The sequence below is a fragment of the Oxyura jamaicensis genome, chromosome Z, assembly GCF_011077185.1.
Source record: "Oxyura jamaicensis isolate SHBP4307 breed ruddy duck chromosome Z, BPBGC_Ojam_1.0, whole genome shotgun sequence".
Lineage (NCBI taxonomy): Eukaryota > Metazoa > Chordata > Aves > Anseriformes > Anatidae > Oxyura > Oxyura jamaicensis.
The window spans coordinates 130,816-153,897 of NC_048926.1; the positions used below are offsets into that span (position 1 = coordinate 130,816).

The 23,082-nt window shown below is 38.1% G+C and overlaps 1 protein-coding gene across 13 annotated transcripts in view; it reads right to left on the bottom strand.

The window, feature by feature from the left end:
- The window catches only part of ZNF532 (zinc finger protein 532), a 43,596-nt gene that overhangs the window by 13,388 nt on the left and 7,126 nt on the right, over positions 1–23,082 (bottom strand). For 12 of the 13 annotated variants that reach the window (XM_035309366.1, XM_035309368.1, XM_035309373.1 and 9 more), the window contains 3 exons: positions 12,819–15,175; positions 6,878–7,059; positions 3,675–3,851 (listed from right to left, as the gene is read on the bottom strand). In XM_035309366.1, the coding sequence (XP_035165257.1) occupies positions 3,675–3,851; positions 6,878–7,059; positions 12,819–15,175 (2,716 nt within the window). The remainder of the gene's footprint in view (positions 1–3,674; positions 3,852–6,877; positions 7,060–12,818; positions 15,176–23,082) is intronic. The other variant, XM_035309367.1, reaches the window with a different exon arrangement.

Below are 23,082 nucleotides of genomic sequence, written 5' to 3' on the forward strand. Positions count from 1 at the left end.
TACGTAATTCAGGATTACGTAATTCAGTCCCAGCTCTCTCACCTTCTCCTCACATGTGAGATGCACCAGGCCCTGCATCACCTTAGTAGTGCTGTGCTGAACTCACTCCACTATGTCCACATCTCCCTGCTACCAGGGAGGCCAGATCTGGACCCAGTACTCCAGATGTGTCTCACCAGCACTGAAGAGATAAGAGAAGGATCACCTCCCTTGATTTGCTGCCAATGCTCTTCCCAGTCCCTTAATGACCACCACCTTGAGTAATGCACCACTCACTAACACAGGTGTTACTGGCAGCAGAAAGTGAATCTGCTACAAAAAAAAATCACTTATTTGTGAATTCATCATAGAGAAAAAAAAAAATCTCTCTCTAAAAAACCAGGAGCTGAATACTTGTATTTTCTGTGAAAGCTAATTGACATTACTCTGTTTTCAGAAAAGCACAAGAACTATCTGGTATAGATCGAACTTTAAAATTCAGGTCTCTGTCTTAATTCAAATTCATACCAAGATACCTAACACTATGTGTTGTGACTATATCCACTGAGTTTTACTTTGACTCACATTTGAAAGCATGACTTTCAATCCTAAACACATGCAAATGAGTGTGCTGATTTGCTTTAAAACTGAGCTAACTGGTATTTAACATACATCAGCTTAAAGCCCTGTCCAAAGTTTAAAGGCAGTTGTGCTTCTTCGGGACATAATTTACAATAGCCCAAGTTCAACAAGATCCTCGAGAAGGACAGCCAGTTGTACTGCCGCTGCACAACCAGGGTAGTTACACATGCTCACTAACTACTCCTGCTCCACAGTACACACCAAAATAGGCATGATACATACACTTCTTCATTTTTCAAAAATCTGGGTAATAAATATTCATATACTATCTTTGAATGAACACACGTGTCTCACAGAAAAATACTTTCATATCGCATTGAAGATGTCTAGCATTTTGAAAGCTTTTGCAGAGCATGGTATTTCTCCTTCCTGCACTTTTTTCCTCAAAAAAAAAGTACTTGTGGGATAATATATTTTGTACTGAGCGTACAGTATATATTCGTAATCTGGCTTCATATACAAGAACTTCTCCAATATCCAAAAAGAGATCAGCCATGAAAAATACCTTAATGCTGTTTCTATGGACTTGCACTATTTACTGAAAAAACAAAATCACATATAAGCTTTGGTTTCACATCAAACCATCCTAGGTATGTTACAGGAGAGAGCTGACAAAGTTGAAAGCCATCCATTTCCCTACATTAAAATAATCTAATTTCAACCGTTAGAGAATCACTACATATAGACTTCATTTTTCATGCAGCAAATAGTTTACTGTATCTGTTCTGAACCAACCATTTGTAATATAATTATAAATCATATGATTCCAGTAAATGCCAGAGGCACACAGCCATTTACCCGCTAAGCCTAATTCCTGTAAACAAAAATTGTGTGAACAAGTAAACAACAGAACCTCAGGACTAAGCTGGTCTCAGCCCATTGATGAGGGAGAACTAAGAAATCCTTCCCAGCTCCCCTGATTTGTTCACACACACAGCCTTACTTCCCGCAGCACCACCGTGGACAAGGGCCTCCAGAAACCAGGCTCTGTGGTCCAACAGGAGTTCAAAAACATTTCCCTATCAGCCTAAGGTTTGAAACTCCCATTTAAAAATCTGGGTTAAAAGACCTTCAAGCACTACATAAAAGCTTGAAAGCTTCCTGCTTTAAAACACAAAAGGGTATTTTACACTGCTTTTCATTTGTTTTAAAACACTTACTTCATAACAACAAACAGTTGAACTTTCAAGGTAATATCTCTAGTATTATAATCCTGTATTATATTTCTTCTTGAGCCCTGGTGCTGACACTATACTACCTACAGGTGCTTGTGAAACAAACAAGGAACTGCAAACATTGCAAAGACTGGGAAAACCTTACTAGTCATTCTGCAAGAATGTGAGACAGCATCTTGATTTAAACGGGCAAATTTAAAGAAAATACTCCTTATCATATGGAAAGGAAACTAATGCAAAATACTTAATTCACCAAATTTATGAGGAGTTCAACAGATCCAAGCACAACTCAGTAAATCTTCTGTACTTTTCATATGTGGAGTATCTTACACAGTTGGTGATCTTAACCTTTCACTTTTCTGTAATGAAAATCATGGGAACCTTAAACAAGTTTCAGATTAAATGCTGTATGTCAAAGCCTCTCACTAAGATATTATCCTGAATTAAAACAAGGTATCATTTATCACTGGTGGAAATGTCTGAAATTTAATATCAGACACAGTAAGTCTGTTGCTATTTTGCTAAAGAAAAAAAAAAATCAGATCTCCTTTTAATAGGCTAGAAGAAAAAGTGTTATGCCAGATTCTTGTGAAATCTGGTTATTACAATGCAGGATACCTTGTTTCTTTCATCTGCTCTATATTTTCTTGACTCTGCAATTTGTTAAAATGTACTTGTGTGCTCCAAGCAGTTCAAAGAAACAAAACAGAGTTAAACATTTGAGTATTTACTCTGTTCTGCATTCATACCAGCAGAGGAAGAAGAGAGAAGAAAAAGGCCTGTGATTAGAAGGCATTGGGCTTAAAGCCTATGCAATTTGAAGTCTGATTTTCATACGTGTTGACACCTGCAGCTCCCCCTGCCTTGAATATTCATCATTTTCACAATGAAGACCCTGTATTATGCCCCTTCTTTCTACCTTCAGTAAACCACTTACTGTGTTTATATATAACCGTCCTAAGTGAAGAACAGAAATGCTTCTGCCTTAATCAAGAAAGAGAGATTTTGTATCAGAAAAAAAGCTTATATAAAAATATCTCTGTATAAATATTTATTTTGAATTTCAGGGCAAGGCTGGAAAAGGTTTAAAGGCTGGCACCTCTCACTTATCAGACAGGGATTGTTGTCCTTTAGACATGACAATCTTAGTGAAGCTAAAACCTAGCTCACCATTCCCAAACTTACAGCTTTCATGAGGACACATCTGGCAGACGGTGGCAAACACCGCCTGACAAGCGAGCAGCTGCCTGATCAGAACCACCTCTGTGGCACCGCAGGAGGTCGCAGCCCGTGAGAGCCGCCTGAGGTCTGCCCAGAGACAACTGCATCTAACGCTCCAGCCACAAGTCTGCATCCTCACCCCTGATGGCTGATGGCACCAGAAGAACCAATTTCCCAAATTCACCTAGACAACTATTTGTAAACACTTAACAGAAAAAAAGAAAATAACTTTTTCCTGCCTTTTCAACCAGACATTAAGAAAATCACTACAAAAGCACCAGTGAGTCTTAGCAGTTCTTTTTGGAATCACAGTATATCTTAATTCACAGTAAAAATGCACGTGAGGTAAGTGGATTAGAAAACGAGGAGAAGCAACACACTAGCGGGCTGAATTGTTTTTGTAATTACTGCATTACTTTATTGTAGTGCTGTGTTTAAAGAACTGCTGTTGCTATGTTCATGGAAATTTAACCTTTGCCAAAAAAATTCCTAGCTAAAACCTCTTGAAAATATTAGAAGAGTGACACGCATTACCAAATGGATGACAAACTGTTGATTGTTCAGTACTTGACTTAAGATTGTAAGTACAGGATAGAATGCAATTTCAAAGGTTATTAGAATGCAAGCAAGTACAGTAAAAATAGTAATTTTGCTTACTTTGGTTCGCCTATCTTGATACCCGGGTGTTGTGTATAGGCATGGGAATGTGTGCTGGGAGCAGATTTAAATGCCATGGGACAGATAGGACATTTGTAAAAGACTTCACAATGAGAACCTTGAATATGAGACTTGAGTGCCGCCACATCAGAGTATACAACATTGCAATGCACGCAGCTGCAAAAAGAGTGGAAAAGAGTCAGTTCAGCGTAGCATCAAGCAGTATTGAAAGAAATGGAATCAACACTGATTTTCAAGCAAGTGGAAGAGTTAAGCATATACATATAACCAGTTAAAACTACATTATACTGTCAATTTAAAAGTATAAACAACAGAGTAAGAATCACTATAAGCAGAGATTTGCATATCAAAAGGGAGGAAAAAAAGGGTTTTCCCAAATTTAACTTGTAAAATCTAAGAGATATGAAGTCAGAGCATGTTTTACGATATTACAACAGAATAGACAGAAGAGTCAGACAAATATTCTATTGATTATAAAAATAATGTTTCAATCCTCTGCAAATTTGTAAAGAGCTTTTATAAAATGCATTTTTTTTCACATGCAGTGGATTATGTAAGGTACACCACAGTAATTTAGAAGCTACCACCAAAATTGAAAACTAGTAAGCAAAACATTTTCACCACTTCCCTTGTTTAGACTTAATGAAAACATAATGGTAATGATTTTCTGTGCTAGTAATCAAATCAATTCTTGGATTAAAACAAACAAACAAAAAGGTAAATTTAAATTCAGAACAACTAAACTGAATCTACAATCACGTCAATATATCAGATTGGAATTCTGAAAATATTTTTCAAAAACGTACTTCTGCAATGTCGAAAATTTGTGACCTTTCCGCATCTATTCTAAAACAAAATGATTAAAAAATTGAATTAAAATTAGCACATGAGAATTTCTACCCACAATGGCCCCTTTTTACAGTGCCATGCACCTCCAGGCCAGTCTTAGTATATATACCCAGTAAGTCTGCGAATATACTGCAATAAACAATTAAAACATAACTTGTCAAATCAACAGATTTCTTAGTGATCAGTGTTTTGCAGTAAGAGTTTTAGTTTCAACTTGGAAGGCCCCTGGCTTCTGAAATAATAATTTTGGCATCTATCATGTTAGCACGATCATTTCTGTATAAACATCAAATAGTTTTTGGATTCTGTTTTAATGCCTTAATGATAGCAATAAAGCATTAGATAGTTATAAATTGCACTTAACAATCCTGCTTTCCTTTTAAAATGTATCTACATGGAATTTTATGAAATGTCACCCTTTCCTTCTTAAGCACTTAGTTTACATCCCTAATGCTAGTAAATAAGTAAATAACTAGTAAATCCTAATAAATAAGTCCATATCTATCTAGAATCCACTTGCCAGTGCGTTTTCTAAAGTAAATGGTCCTCACCTTTCTGGGGTCTGTTAAGCTCTTCTCAGTTTATATAGAGATGAACATTTATTTCTTCATAGCAGTAGAAAGTGTGACCCTCTCGTTGCAGTGAATCCTTAACAGCTCTACTGCTATGGTGTCACCTCAATAGAGCTGGGGCACATCCCCCCTCTCCCCTCTCCATCCCATTCTGCCTGGATTTTATTCTCTAGTGATGTAAAATCAATCACAAATGATCCTCAGCATCCACCGTTGCGTATTAAAACAACTCCCAAGGCCCAAGCCTTCCTTTCTTTGACTGTTATATCACCTTTCTTGTTCTCAGCACACTAGGATGCAATCAAACTTAAGGTTGACATTTTCAGCTTATTTAGTTCAGACAGCCTAAACCACTGAAACCAAACTGGCCTTACAAGGTCCACTGGGGAGGCAAGACATACCGTACGTTTCACCAGCGCATGTGTCATGGTGATAAGGAGATGCTGAGGAGTTAAGGAAGGAAGACCTTAAACTGTCCCAGATGCTGCTTTTCCTTGCCTAAGTATTTTTGGTTTCTTCTCACCAAATAAATTCTGACTTAGTGTGACATGAGATGTTTATGATAAATCTCAGAAAGCTTAGGAACATTATCATGATTCGCTGTGAAGGATTTATGAATCTTCCGGTGTTACTGGTGCAGGCCAAGAGTCCCTGAAGATGATACAAAGAGGTACAGACTATTGGGAAGGGCAGTAGAGTGGAGGAAGCAGATGTAAGAAACTTACGACAAGAAAGACCACTGCTTGGGAGGAAAGGATAAAAAAAAAGAATCCAAAGAAACATGAAGCTTTGAGAGTTGTGTCAGGCCACAGGTTCAGTCTGAAAACTGATTGCCACAGCAGCTGCCATGATGCAGGAAAAATGCTTTCTTCCCTTCGTGGAAGGATGTCACAGCCATCCTAGTAAATGAACTGTGGTACCTTGAAGGGGAAGAAGCTTTAAGGACTTTAAATCACCCTTCCCCAGTCAGATAGGATGAAATGGAAATGCTTGAGGACTGCTGAGCAAAGCACAGCTGTACGGGTTGCTCTTCCGATCTCTTGCTGTGCTGCCCGCCACTCAGAATCAGTAAAATTCTGACAATAAAACAGTTTTCAAGCCTTTCAAAACTTAGCATTTCCATTAAATGCCTCTGATCCCCATTTTCTCAGTGAGTTGCCATTACAGGGAAACGAAAGAATAAAAGGAAAACCGAAGAGTAACAATGAACAACCAGAAGAGCAGGCTGTTTGAATGAAGAAGATAATTTTGAAGCGGTGTAAAGAGACAAATCTTGACTTCCCACAGCAAATAGAGCAAAAAGGACTTTACAAAGTTGTTTTTGCTATGCTACCAGACAGGTGCGGTATGCCCATCCACATCTTGATAATAAATACTGAAAATGACTGTTCTACCAGAAAGAACAGCCTAAAATTCAATGTCTTGAAAAAACTCAAGAAGTCTGTTATGAACCTGTAATTAAGAAAATACATCTGAATTTTCTAGACCTTAGAACCTGTGAAGTCCTGAATCTGACATTTTATGGTTGGATGAGATTAGCTAATATTCTGATTTAATAACATACAAAAGCGGATGCTCAAAACAAAGCTGAATTCTAATGCAGTATTTATTCCAAAATTTGTAGTACTAATAGCATTGTTTCCATGACAACCTTAAACCCCATGAAGCTGTATTCTACAAACAATGCTTATGAAAATGGAAAATTACTGCTGAAAGCATAAATTACATATAAATTGACAACAAAGTAATCATTATACTGACCGAAAACCAACTCTTCGGGTATAATGCAGGCAGTTCTTAGTAACATGAGTCTGGAAGTGGACAGATCTGCAGATTGCTCCACATTCAGGACACGTGTATGGAGATTTATGCTGATGAATTCTCTGGTGTGATGCAAAACTGCACTGGTTAGGAAGCAGCATCTGGCAGATATTGCATGTCTTCTAAACGATAAACCAAAATAGATGAAACAAAAGGTTTGGTTCAGCTAGACATAATTTCTTGTGTCAAATACTGTAATATAAACAAAAGGTTAAATGTTGTGACTGTGATGTGAACCCAAAGAAGTAGCCAAGGACTAAATTCTGGACTTTGTTGACTAACCTTATGGGACGGAGGTGAAGTATATTGGCAACATGATATATTGGCATTTTGGGCCAGATTCTGATAAAACAAAGCTCCTTCACATACCATTGACCATAGAAGATGCATGTCAGATTATTTAAATTTTATTAGGTGCCTCAAAAGATTACCTTAATAGTGCAAGGGGTCTAAGTAAAACTTGAGAAACAAACCTAGCAGCTTTATCTAAAAGCACCATGACAAGAAAAAAAAAAAAAAAACACAGAAAAAAAACAAAAAACACAAAATATATTATCTTCACTTTCTTCGATACTTGCTCTTGATGAATTCTATTGGCAATATTCTCAATACCAATAAAACAGAGTATTATCAATCAAATAGTCTATAAATAATTTCAAAATATATTCCTCAGGCTAGACTACAGCATCTGCTTTGTAAAATATCAAAATATTGTGCATTTGAGTAAAAACTGCAGATATACTAAATACTTTAGAAGCTTTTCTTTGAAGGGCAATCTTTCTAAGTGCAGGAACTACTTCCTGTACCGATTCTTTTCTAGTATTTTGTTACACAAAAAAAAAATAAAAAAAACAAAACCCTTCAACAACACTTTGACGATTTGCCAAATCAGAATCACAGAATTCTTTGGGTACAGCGTGTCACTCTTGGAGTGAAATGTAAATGATGCAACTGAGCTGGAAACACGCTTCACTTCTGCCCACAATTGCTTGCCATTACTGGAGAGCACAAAGAGCAGAACCTGTAAAACCATTTGTGAAAATGTTTCATTTAGAGTATTACATAACTAAGATCTCTAAGCAGGTGGTAGACAGTCTGTGTGGAGCAATACTTCTGTTTAACTTTTATCACAGAAGCTGCTGCTTTCTTGATTTTAACAGAAACACAGGCTAAAATTCAAGCACAAATAAAAGTCTTTGCAAAACGACTTCATTTTGTACAACTTTGCTTTGTAAGGCCTTTTAAATTATCGTTCTCTCTTATGACCTGGAAATTATGAATCTCACCAGTGACTTACGAAGATTTAAAAGCAAAACTAAGACTCCTTCGTGGCATGGGTATTTTTGGACAAGATATTTATAAATTTTTAGAAATGTTATCCTTAAGAGTCTTGCAGATGAAGTAATGTGTACATTTTGCAAGAATATAGAAAAAAAACAAGATCTCCAGAGCTGTGTTAAAAATGATTTACTAACCTACGTATAAAGAAATCCTCAAATAATTAAGAAATAATCCTTTCCCTCACGATAAAACAGTTTCTTACTGAAAGATAGGGGCTTCACAAAGAGACACCCCCTTCTTCCAGTTTAGGCCACTAACCTGTGTCTTTTAAAAAACAGTAAGATTCAGAGCATATAACAGCAGAATCAAAGCTACCATTGTAGAAGAAATACTACAGTGGCACAAATAGCTTTCAAATGAGTTTGCCTTACTAGTACTGGCAACTTTGCCAGTACAAAAATTCACCTGTATCCGTTTAATCAACGTGAGACAAATACTAACTCCAGTGCCGGAAGCAAAAAGGCTTTACAGTCATACAAACATGACTATATATAGTCATATTATCCACTCTGAAATGTCAGAGTTTGTCCTCAGTTGACCAAACAGCCATGGTCTGAACCACTGACTCATGCCTGTTGACACTGAACAGAACTGGTCTGGCATGTGAATTTTGTATTCAGCTCAGGCTTACGGGCTACAAACGCCTGACTAACCATAACTCTACTTAAAATGTGCTTGCCACATTTACTTGCCTTCAGTACCATTCCTAAAATTTATCTTCTGTCATATATGTATTAACAAGTAGCAATATAATACTGGAGGACCTGGAATGTTATGCGATTATGTAAGAAACTGGCAAAACAAAACTTCTTACTCCAATCACAGAAACATACTAGGTTTTCACAGCCCTTCCCGAGCATTTTGTCTGCAGCACTACAGAAGGAAACCTGGTGGTATGCCACGTAAGAGCCATGCAACATTCCAGCCCCAGCGAAGCATATCCCAGATGGTGATTTTGCAACAAGCAGTCTTCAAGATTCATCTGCAATGTCAGTAATTCAGACTGACGTGAAATGCCAATAATGCTATTTGTTAAGGCTACTGGTTTGCTATTTTGACTTGTAAAATGTTTAATTGTAACTGATTACAGTAGATCAAGAATAATCTACTGCAAAATTCTGAAATTCAGCACTTTTGCTTACCATTTTATTCTGGGCTTAAGGTGGCATTAACTTCCAGTTCTCTCATTCCAACCCATACCAAAATAAAACACAGTTTGTGAAAATCATCACCTGCCTGCATTTGAAGTCAAAGTTCCAGAAAAAAAAACGGTTAGAAGAAAAAATGGTGGAAGTGGAAAATAAAGACACACAAGAACTATGAGCATGAAGGTAAATGAACAGTGTAGTGTCCCCAAGAGCAAAATACTTATAGCTATAAGTAAGACAAACATTAACATGAATTAGTCTGGGTCTGCTGTTTATGCTTCCCCACTATGTAGGTGAGGGTTACATTCAGCCATGAAATCTACCAGTGAGTGGTCTGGTTCCTTTCAATAGGACTACTAACAGAAAGAAGATGTTACAGGAAAGTAACAACTTTATAGGGAATATTTTTTAATTGCTGTTCAATTGCTGTTCATTTAATTGATGTTTTACTTTTTTTCTTCTTTCCTTATTCTTAAAGAAACATTCTACCTATATAACAGGAGTTAAAAAGAACTAACAGCTACTTCCTACTTTTACCACAAAGCAGTATTCAATTTTCTTTTCAAAAGTAAGGAGGTAGGCACTAGAATTATAAGTTGCCAATAATAACTATTTTTTTCTATTTTTTTTTCAAAATCCAAATATTTTTCCTTCCTTCCTCCTAAAGTGAAAATATCTATTTTATATAACTTTCATGTCTCCTTCCCCCCAAATTAAATGTAGTTTCATAACAAAAACCCAGTGCCAAGCACTAATAGAACAGAAGTCAAATAAAGCTCTTTTTCAAGCTTTTAAAAGAGGTAACATACTATTGTTTATTAATAAACACCTATACACAGACTTTCTTCAGCAAACATTACTCTTGCAGTGATGCTCATGCTAACTGAAGAGGGGACAAGAAGCTAACTTGTCAAGAAAGCCGGAGGCATTGCTCTCACTATAAAGCAACTGGTTCGGTTAAGCAGCTTCCATGATGTAGCAGTAGAGCTACATCATTACAGTATGTAACAGAGCACAACATTAAAAAAAAGCACACAATTGAAAACTGCTGCTTGGTGTATTAAAAGGACTATTAAAAATATTTAAGTCATTTTTAAGAGGTAGTTCAACAAACATTTAAACAATGTTGATTGTGTTCTTTTAAAATGAAACAACACGAAAATTGCTTCTTTTCCTTTCTGTTTTGCAGCACAAAGCTTTTATTTTTTTATTTTTTGAAATCTGGAAAACCATGGCCTAGTAAGCAGGTATTAATGCCTTTTTAATACCTCAGCTCTTAAAAGACAGTGGCTTTCCAACAAGAGATAGAAACACATTGGTGGGTTGCAGGCAATTTCCTGTATCCTATTTCCTGTATCTTCACAAGCTTTCCTCCTTAAACAGCAGTACCTGTGTACCCATACTTATCTTTCTGCTTAACTGATGTTACATTTTGGCACTGTGTGAAGATCTCATTGCTTTCCCACAGTAAATTCACCAGGGTAAACAGTATCTAAGAGGGCAGGCATACAGAGCATACTCAGCAGCAACAGAGCATAAGCACCAATAAGAGGTAGCAAGAAAGGCCAAAGGTGTTTCTACAAACCTGTTTACCTGTCCATACCAAAAAAAGACCCCCATAAAAAGCAAGTACAACACTTTTTTTTTTTTTTTTTTTAATACTTGTTCTCTATTTTTTCCATTTTATCCTTGCCCCATCCTCCCAACCTATTTTGTCTGTCCTATTTACTTGGTTGTTTTGGAGGCTTTCCGCTTACGAACTACCTTCTTAGTTACTCATTTGCATAGTACCAAACATAACAGTGGTTTCCCAAGGACTACTGGATCTTATCATACCACAAATGATAATTAATGGACCTATTATGAAAAAAAAAAAAAGACAAACCTAACATGCACCAACAGAGGAGTTAGCTAAAAACAACTACTGCGTATCACGCAACTTGAGAGCTGGTGCAGAACGTGCTCTTGGTCAGTTATTAGAAAATGTTCAAAACTGCAGCAAGATCTAAGGATGGAATACATTCTGCTAACTTCTTTCTGACATAAGGCTTAAATAAACTGGCTTTAGGCAGGCCTACCTGTAGTACATTATGAACACAAACTCACTCACATTGCATTTCACTGTGAATCCAGGCAATTTCAGCCTAAGTCTGCTAACCAGTTAGTGAAGTAGGAGCTGAGGCAGAGCCACATAATCCATATAATCAATATTATCTCCACATTCATATCTCTTTGCATCACTGCTTGTACTGGTGGGAACAGTGTACCTGCTTCATGGCCACATAACAGGTCTTAAAATCAGTGAAGAGATTCCAACAGGAACCTCTCTGCACTTCTGTTACTAGTGGACTTCTTCCTAGCCTCAGGATGTAATCCTTTACTCTGCACTTTGCTGTGAGCATCCCAGGAATATTCCCAGGGCATCCCTGACTCGATCAGTCAGAGCCTGTTTGCAGGCTTTCAGCTTCGTTGCTGATGCACAGGAACAAACTGCAACATCAAGATCAACTGAATGCTTTGAAACGTGCCAGAATCCTTTTTAATTGGCACACTCCGATGGAAACCCAGCCAGATCATTAACTTAATGATCTTAATTCTTACAGGGTTATAAAATACATGGCACACTGATTAATACTAACTTTTATTGAATGAGGTATTTCAGATTAGGCCACACACAAACCATTTTAGAATTATTTACTAAAGTAAGTTTAATTCATTAGCAATCATGAGAGGAAAGGAAAACCAACACAAATATGTGAATGGTCACATAGCAAGTAATGTATGCTAGTGAACACCACTTTCTGTTTAAGAAAGACCTGAAGAACACAGCATGTGTAACCTTTCAGTACAATCAGTGTGCCATTTATTCGCTGGCTAGAGTCGCTGTAGGTAATAGGAATGCCAACCTCACTTATAGTGCTATATGGAAATAACAAAAACCAAAGACAGCTCAGGAATTAATCACTTAAAAATATTTATCAGATTAAAAAAGTGTGCTCAGATTAAAAAGTGTGCTGTTAATGAGGGTGCCAATTAAGTGGATTCCACGGGATAATCGGATTTCAAAGCACAGAGATAGCCATTAAAAAATCTTAAAGGCCATTATCAATTTCAGTATTATAATGTTCACCTGTAAAAAAGCTAATGCTAAAATCTAGTGAAAAATATACAGTGGGAATTTTAGACTTCAGGACCTAAAAAACTCTAAGAAAAGTCTTATTTAAAATGTTTTCGTTCACTATGAAAGTGCTTGCAAGATTTTTTTTGTGGTTTTAGTTTACGTTTTTAATCACAGAGATTCAGATAATTAACATCTAAATGAAAGAAAAACATATCCAAAGTCTCCTAGGCTTATAGGTGAAACATTGGAATTTAAACATATGATACTCTACTTGTCCACTTGTGTCTGCAGCCTGCTGGAAATGTGTAGCAAGAGATGTCTCATCTTGGAAAACTTCATTACACTCCAAACACTTTAGACCATGTCTACAGAGTTTTGATGGATCTTCGTCTAGTGGCATAGCTGGAATGATGGGAGTACTTGCTGGAGCTGATATTACTGTCCCCGTTATGCCAGACTGTATCTTTGTTACAGCATGCGTGCCAACTCCCACAGGGCTTTGAAGCATAGATGTAGCAGTATTGCTTGAAGGAGATGCTATCATTTGATCTGCTGGGACTGGTTTTAAAATCAGATGGGAACACTGCATTACAACTCCTTTTTCCTTGTGTCCACGAGCATGGGAAAGAAGACTGCATTTGTTGTAGAAAACTAAATTCTTTGTACAATGATTACATGTCACTTCAATTCGTACGCTCCTCCTGTCATAATGCTGTGTCAGGCTCTTCTCAAGAGCAAATGAGTCGCCACACTCCAAACACTTGTAACCTCGTGTTGGTAACGTTATTCCGGCATTGGCGGGGGGACTAAGGTTTGGGATGTAAACTGGGACAGGATTGACACTACTCAGCACCTTGTTGAATGCTTCCACTACAGAACTCTGCAGAGATGACACCACCTGGACTCGAGACACCTTTTTAGAAGGCTGTGAGGCTGCTGCAGAAATTATTGCCTGCTTTATTTGCTGCTGAGGTTTTGTTAGCACTTGGCGGAGTTCAGAGGTGGTTTGAGCACCTTGAGGCAGAAGATTAAGGTTGGCAAGATGGACTGTCTTTGGCACAAGTTTAGCACTGGCAAGGCTTGATGCTGGCACCACAACAGTCTGCTGCTGTATAGCATTGGCAGCTTTTATAATGGCGCTACTGGCACTCTGCACTGAAGCCGCAGATATTACAGTGGCTTTCACTGTAGTATTGTTAGCAAGCTTCAAATTAATAACTTGTGAACCTGCTGTTTTAACTGCTGAAACTGGGAGAAAGGCAGTAGCCACAGGTTTGATAGTGACCTGCTTTGGTGCAAGTTCTGCAGATGCAACTGCATTGGTGACAACTGCGGACTGGAGAGGAGCTCTAGGAGGAGAAGAAAGAACAGCAGAAGTTGGAGAGGACAGGAGAGATGTCATGGAAGTTACCATAGAAGCACTCTGTTCTGTCTTTTTACAAGAGTCCAAATCAACTTCTGGCAACACTCTAGTAACAGTTCTCTTTATCTCCCCAGAGGAAGTCTTGATGGTTTTTATGCGAACTTTAGGAATTGCTGGTGTTGACCCTGCAGGAGAAGATGGAGACCCTTTGCTACTGTTTTCACTTGATACACTCCTGGGACTATCTGGTGGCTTAATAGATGGCTTTTTAGCACCATCAATAAGACTCTGAGATTCAGGTGATTTTTCCATAGCCCGGGGACTTTCGCTCATGTCTTTAGGTAATGGAGAAGACTCTCCTGAATTAGACTGTAAATCCTTACTGGTATCTGTAGCTGCCTTTTTAGCGCTCAGTGCTGCAATCGCAGCAATGCACGAAGAAAGCTTTGCTGATGACTTTGCTTTGGACTGTGAAATGCTAGCAAGACTTGTTTCACTTTTTTCTGTGCTCAGTTTTCCATCAAGTACCCTGTTTTCAATAAGCTTCTCAGAATTGTCTTTTAGCAATTTGTCCTCTGCTTTCCGAGCTTTGAAAGGCTCATAAACACTTAAATTCACAGAGTTTGTCTCTGTCTCTCGTTTAGCAACCTTACTTTTATCGATACTGCTTGAAATTGGGATACCAGATTTAATCAAGTTCTCCCCCCCAAGTGCTTTTAGTTTGTCATATTCCTGCTGAGATACAGATCCTGTCAAGACATTTGCCCTGAAATTTGCACGCATCTCTTCTTTATCTGGAGGGTCATCCACCTCAATTTTTTCATCATCATCAAATTCTTCAGCACTTGAAATTGGGCTAAACTGATTGAAAGCTGAATCCTTCAATGTGGTCTCAGAAGCTGACCCATCATCTTTAAATGACTTCCCTTCATCTTTACTGTAACTATCGAGAGCTGATGATGTTAGAAAGCCATTATGCAAGCCATTGCCTGTGGAATGGTGGCCATCCTTGTCCACTCCTTCAGAAGAATCAATTGTACGTACATTTTTCACAATGACACTCACACCAACATCAGATGATGATGGTGCATGAGAATCTTCATCTGTATGAGCATTTTGTTTTATGTGGCTTTCATGGTCATCATGTCCAGATTCAATAGCTGCTTTTGGGTCAACCATGTCTGGTATGTCAAAGGCTGCAAGAAGGTCGTCAAAATCTGGGGTCTTCATATCCCCCATGGTCATGTATTTGATTGTAAGCAAGTCTGTAAAATAAGCAGAAAATCATCATCTCAGTATTTTAAGTTCTAACAGTACACACACAAAATAAGCATATATTCATATATGCCATGCAAAAAGGTGTTATTTCACTTCTGAAATAGTATTTTCAGAAATTACACATTACAGAATAGTATCCCAGTGCAGAGGTACAATTGGATTACAATGCCAAGAGCTACAGCAATCCATCAAGTTCACAGACTGTAAACTAGTATTTTTATTCCATGAACAAATTTTCTCTTCAAGGGACTTTCTTCCTGTCCACTCTCCTACACTCCCTGCTACCATCTCCCACCCATGCCATGATTACAGCAAGATACCGAGACTTTCAGAAAAGCAAGGTATTTCCAATTCCTCCTAAGTCTAGTTTTGACTTGACATTTGCACTATCAACCTCATGAACCTTCTCAAAGTGAGCAAAACAGATGTATTTCTACAAACAGTTCAAGACTAATGCACTGTCTTCTATAAGCTAAACTGCTTTATATGAATATATATGCAATATCTGTCTCCCAGTGTCCACAATGCATTTTTTTTTCTCCAGTAACTCCAGCAAAGGATCTGCTATATCTGCATTGCTGCTGCCAGGTGTCTCATCGACTTTAAAGACCTCCCATTCTACAACCTCCAATGCAATTTACTCCAGTCGTTCGTAATCTTCACCATTGTATTTCCTACTGAATACTCTGAATCTCTCTAGATGCAATCTGAATGACCTACGTGCAGTTCTATTCACCTATACTCTTTGGAAAAACACTTTATGCTGAGACTATTACCTCCCTTCAGTCTACTTTTTAGGGTAAACAATACCAGATCCTTAGGGGTTTCTTTTGTTGTTTGTTTTTCCCCTTTACTGATAACAATTTACAGATCCCATTCTTTCTGTTCACCACTGGTGACTATCACTGTTTTTTTTCCTTCCCATTCCAAAACCCAATAGATAACTAAAAAGTGAAACCTTGCAAATGCTGTGTAAAAGGAAAGCTAACTTTGAGTGTACTTTTCCTTCATAAATCCCACTATGGTATTCGCCTTTTTCCACACATGTTTCAAGAATATGCAAAGGTGTGCAAAATGAATCACCTGTAGAGGTCTATAAAGATCAATTACGGGGGGGGGGGGGGGGGGCCCGAGAGAGAGAGAATGGGAGGAACAGATGACCTCCAGAGGTCCTTTCCAACCTCAATAATTCTGTGATTTTGTGATAAAAGGAATCCTGCACTGGCATAATTTCCTTTTTAATCTGTTTATGTTTTTAAGTCTATTCTTGATTTCTTTCAAAAAGCTCCACATACAGAAGACACACAGGTTTGATACAAAAGGTATTGAGAAACATTATTTGGTCCAAGCTTTGCAGAAGGTCACACTACCTAAACATAACGATCCCTTCTAGCCTTAAAAGCCATTAAGTTATTCCCTGCAAGACAAAAAGAGACAAATGAGCATTTCTGAAATGCAAAGACTTTTATAGAATCATAGAAATTGTCAGGGTTGGAAAAGATCTCCAAGATCACCTGGTCCAACCACCCCCCTACCACCACTGTCACCCACTGAACCATGTCCCTGAGCACCACGTCCAACCTTTCCTTGAACACCCCCAGGGATGGTGACTCCACCACCCCCTGGGCAAGCCATCCCGATGCCTGACTGCTCTTTCTGAGGAGAATTGTCTCTTAATTCCCCCCCCCCCCCAAAGCCCCGCGCGAGAAGTACCCCTGCCACCCCTCTCACTACCCGCAGCAGCATCAGACACCTCACCGCGCTGCCCCTGGCCCATGGATGAAGACCGCAATAATCACTTACCCTACATCAGTGAGAGCATTAACAGAAAAGAACAAGAAATTGAAACCTTTCCAGAATGCCTTCTCTAATTGTCTAATAAAGCACAACAGGGGGAAAAATCCTCCCTTCACAGATGTTCCCAGAGTAAGTTAGCCTGAATGCACAGTCATGACTGCTTTGTGCTTGGGCCGTTAAACTACTCAGTTTAAAACTGGCTCAGGTATCTGTGTACCACTGTGTCATCAGCCCTTACCCAGAGCAGATCCCAGGAGACCAGACACATTTATTACATGATACTGAATTACTCACTAGGAGCAACTTGCAAAGGACAGAACTGCCCACCAGAAGGTGGGCCCGCTCAAAAGGAGCCTGGCCGCAGCACAGCTTTGGAAAGGTGCTGTCCTGCTGCCTGCTTCCTCTTGCTTTTCAGCTGTTGTAAAGACATTGGAAGAGGAGCTCTACCAAGATACTCCTTCAAGAGTAATAGTTAAAATGTAAGAAAAGCCACTTTGCTGGTTTAAATACTAAGCTACAGTGAACACCACAGATCAAAACATTTCTGTCTTTGGTGACAGAATCTGGCACAGCAGACAAGGACAGAAGACTATCTAGAGCTACCAGTCTGATTTTATCCCTTGTTTCCATGTGGATGCATACCTTATCATAAATGAAGCACGAATTAAGGAAACACACTGAATGTACCATAATGAATGTAACCTGAAAGACAAATGTCTAAAATGACCTTTTTTTTTCTGCCCCAGCTATGTTTTATTCACAATGCAAATAATCACAACCGTGGTAATGTAACGCAGGCATGAGAACAATTCTGAGTTAAGTCACTACCTAGGCTTTTTTTTTTTTTTTTTAAAAAAAAAAGACAGTGGATATTTAAGTAACAGTTCACCTTGACTGAACTGCAACTTTAACACTCTGCTTACAAATTACTGAGCAGAGGTTGCTGGGTTGCAAGGTACTTGTTAACATCTTTATGAATTGATTTATTTTTATTTATTTATTTAACAAAGAGGAAGAATCACATATACACATAATACTAACATTACAAATAAAGTTGTTATAAGATTTAAGTGAAGAAGTTTCTAGAGACCAAAGCATGCAAATCCACACAAACCCACAAAAACAAAGCCTTGACGGTTTTTCATTATTTGATATACTAATTTGCACTCCAACTGTACATCTATCTATGGATGTCTTTTTGCAGTTACTAAACACACTAAAAAGAACTATAAAATGTTCCTTGTCTAAAACTTCCTCCAATTATATGTAATGGAGTTTCATTAACATTTAACAATAGCAATGAATTAAGTAAAGGCCACTCACACAGTATTTTATCCATGTATCTTTAAGAGCAAAACTACGTAACAGAGGAGGAGACACATTTGTTCTTTACTAAGAAACTTCATTAAGGCTAATTCCAAAATGGGAAAATATCTCAAAAAAATTCAGAGGTCTGAAGCTTTAAGCTGAGATCATAAATTTATCCATAGAGAGCACACCGCATAAAGCTGCAACTGTCTTTCAGGCATCCAGACCGATTCTCGCACTCTACCAGAGCACAAGAACGGAGTGGTTTCATCTACAGAGGGCACCCAGAACTGCTCTTGATGACCTTGCAGAGGACCTCTCCCATCCTTCAAACCTGTAAAGCAATCTAAATTAAACAAGAAGGGAGAAAAGGCACAGCCAGTCTTGCTAAACAAGTAAACAAAGTTGTAGCCTTGACGTTTTATCATTTTTTTCTTTGTTATTCTAGTATCAATTTAAGAGTCAGTATATAAACTATTCCTTCACAATTGTCAGGACTCATGAAAAATAGAAGAAGGTGGCTTCTACAAACACCTTTCAATAACCCTTCCCATTCAAGATGAAACTTTGCCTTTTATCTCAGATTGAAATTGACTGATGCCTTGGCTGCCAGACAAGTTGTTGGTCTATTCCTTCTCTGTGCTGCCCGAAGCCTGTAAATGGGAAATGAGGCAAGTTCCTAGTTCCCTAGGAAATGGTGATTTTCCAGGAACTGGAATTTCTTTGACAACTGCTTTCTTTGAGAACTGCTGTGAGCAAAGCTCAATGTCTCCCAAGAGATATACAAAGATGAAAAAAAAACCCAACACCTTGCATCAAAAGGCTGCCATTAAAATGATCTCTTTTATTGCTAATGACTTTCAAGTGCACTTAACAAAGGAAGATCTTCAGAATTAAACAGAGAAGCAGTCTGCAACACGTCTAACCAAGGATAAGCAAACAAAAAATATTTAAAGAAACAACCTGCAAGACCTCCACCTCCTCAAACATCTTTGTCTGAAATACTTTTTATTTTTATTTTCTAAATAACAGAAATGAAATTCACATCAATACATGGGACTACTAACTTGAAGCATACATTATAAAACACACTGGATAGATTATACCATAAATTAAATATCCCCAATTTGGGGTGCACTTATATAAACAGACAGTTCACAAAATCATAGAACAGTCTAGGTTGGAAGAGACCTCCAACCTCTGACCTAATGCTAACAAGTCTCCCACTAAACCATATCCCTGAGCTCTACATCTAAACGTCTTTTAAAGACCTCCAGGGATGGTGACTCAACCACTTCCCCAGGCATCCTATTCCAGTTCTTAGATGTTCTCTCTCTGTCCACAGTACCATTTCATTTTCAGATGGTGGTTGCACTTTGTAAACTCCTTTAACTTCCCTTGGACTAACTCAATTTCCTGCCTCTCCACCCAGCTGTCTACTGATTGTTACCAGGAGAATGTCACAAAAAGCCTGCCACATTTGCAATGGAATTTGAATTACTTTATAAAAATAATAATTTTAAAAGGTTCTTAAAAATTTTAAGCATTACTTTCCTGATTATTCAGTGATAAAAGCAAAAAGGAGAAAAAAATGGTTATGTTCAACAGGAATTGTACAGCTAGAAAGCCATAGTGCAGCGAGAAACGATGCTTCTGGGTTCTGTTTTTTGACGGTGGGTGACTGGACTTCTGGTAAGACTACCAGTGAGTCTTAAGACCAGAAGATAAAGGACTCTGAGACTTGTAAGGATATCCTTGCTTCATGGTTTCCGTCAGTCTCTCTGGGGTTAAAGTCCTCTGTTAAGTGTGCATCGTTATCTTGATGAAATGTAAGGTCTGAATTAAATGCTGGAGGAGATAAAAAGATCATTTTGTTTCCCTGTTCAAAGCATTTGTTCACGATGATAATTTTTTCTTTCTTTGGAAATGCATCTCCCAAATAAGGGCTTCCTGTGAACAGCATGGAGAAAATGGCCCAGGTTTCAGCCAAAGGAAGATACTGCTTTGCTGTTCCACTGTCTTATTCTCCCAGTTAGCCTTTCCACTCATCTGGTAACACATTCCAGTGAAGCACTCGCTTCGTAACTATGTCAAAACAAGAACCCCTCTGTGAGAACTCTCTACCGTGAGTGAGACAGTAAGCGAGCAGGACAAGAATCTGCTGCCTTATCCATAAGGAATAGTTACATTCTTGTAAACCTTTTGGCGCTGTCATATCCTAGCTGTTAAAATGGAAAACCTAAGGATGCATGCAAAGGTTTTCTAAGGCTGATTCCAGAAAAATGAGAGAACGTGCAAGACGGAGTACATCTGAAAGCTCCTATTCTACTGTTATAGATTCAAGATACCATTTTGAAATACAGCTTTCTTAATGTGATCGTTTGCAGAGATGTGAGGAAGGCTCAAACATGTGATGACGTAAATAGCAACTGAAGAAACATTAGGGCCTAGAAGCAAATAGCTGCTTCTGAAGGATTAAAGGCAGTTTTGTTTTACAACAGGGAATTTTTGTTGCTCCTCCTCAAGCCCTGTATCTGTGCTGGTTCCAGGTGGAGGGATTCTAGCCATATGAGAAAAAAACAAACAAACCTACCTTTTCATGCACTCTGCCGAGGGGAAAAAAAAGCACAGAAGAAAATATTTTTACTTAGTTACTAAATATGATCCATCTTACAGTTGGGCTTTAGGACTGCTGCAGATGGGGCACATTATTCTCCACAAGACAGACCAAGCTGTCTCTAAATTGCTGCAGAAATTAAAAGGTACTTTTTGGTGTAAAGCTAAGCAACTGCAAGCAGTCAGACTTTTGGGGGAAGTTACCACTGTAATGACGGCAGGAAAACAGAGTGATTAACCAGTGACACAGGTTATAGCTCCAAACTGCTCAAAACACTGATTTTGTCTGTCAGCTAGGAGAACAATTTAAGCTTTTCAGACCCAGCACTGACAAATAATCCAACTGCCTTTCCAGTACCTACCCAATGAACATTCTCTTTGCATTAATGTTTCTAACATCATATTCTTAATCACAAGCATGGTCTAGCATACTCAATTTTTATTCTTTTATTCATCATTAACCTTTAAAAAACGGAACGTGTTTTCCTTCTTGACACACACTCTTGCCCATCCAACTCTTCATTTCTCAACCACAAATCCAATGGCACCGCACAATTGTTTTAACTGCCTATATCAGCCTTGTCCTTTCTGCTATATTAAATTCCCAACTTTTGTCTTCAAATCCCACGTGACCATCTACACTGACTGTATGTCTCCATGCTCCTGCTCAAATATGCCACTCAAGCTTCTTTCAGCAGCAAATCTGTTCACTATTTAAGGAAAAAAAAAGAAAAGAAAAAAAAAGTTAATTTTCATCTACCTATGGAACTCATGTTCTTGTGACAACATTCCTTTAATTTTCCTAAACACTTCCTACCGTTTTTACTTTAGTTTGTATAATGTACAGTTGTGGACTGTTCTCTCTCTAGGGCAGACACACTTTCTTTTGTACATTCTTTAAAGAAAATTAGCTTCCTTTTCAGTATCATGAAACAACAGCACTGAGAAAGCATTTTTTGGTGTCTAGTACGTGGTAATGCCTAGTCTCTGTAAGAAGATTTATGGAACGGCAATAGCAACATAATAATTGTTTATAAATTCCCAGCTAGACACGGTATTCCAGAACAAATATCTGATAATCTGGTGTAATTATTCTGCTTTCAAATGCAAGTAATGACACCTATATAGCAACATGTTCACTCTGGAACAAAATGCATACACAGAGAGTAATACCAGCCTCACCTGCATGAAAATATATATTTTTTATTTTTGTATCATTATGCCAAGAAATTTCATCATACACAGAAGACTTAAGTGATTCAACCAGAATTACAGTAATATATCCTAACCTTAGGCAAATATTAGCCTGACACACAAATTATAAGCAGCTCATTAGTTATCTGACGTGCATTAGCAATGATGACTGACTAACACTTCTGACTATTTAGTTTGAAAGCTAAGTATCTAAGGAGAGACAAAGGCAATATGCTAGTTCAACCACCAAAACTTTTCCAGGAAATGAGAACCACATCTCAAATCATGACTCAGTGTGGTTTGAAATAACTCAGCAGGCAAGAAGGATATGCAAGAGGCCACTTTAACCACAATCAGCAATGCTGATCATATTCACATAAAATACAGGCTCCTTTTGGTTTATCAAGGATCCCATGAGTTGTTAGTATTGAAAAAAAAATCAGGCAGATTCTTGCTTTCAAAAATAAAGCTTTCGTAACAGGCAGCTGTTGTGCCAGTCCTTAGCTTTTTGACCATCTTTTTGAAGTAGTGGTGTGTTTTACAGTTAACATTTATACTAAGCAATCTGATATTTCAACATTATGCACAGTAGCTCCCTTACAAAAGGAAAATCCTACTTGTCTCCACATACAACCTTCAATGAGTAAGACAAATTTGAATTTGCACTTCCGGTTTTCCAAGAGAACAGTCTACTAATTTTATTACTTCCTCTTTCACCTCTTCATAAAAGCTTGGGAAGGCAAGTAGTATCAACATATTTCAAGTATTAACATTTTCTTTAATTTATCAACAACTGTTAATAGTTTCAGAAGAATTTCAAGATTTTTTCTTTACTAGCCCCTAGAAGTTTCTAACAGACATTTCATAGAAGTACAGAATAACTGAGGTTGAAAGGGACCTCTGGAACTCCAACTTCTCTGCTCAAATCAGTCAGCTACAGCAGGATGCTCAAGACATTGCCCAGTCAGGCTGTCAATAG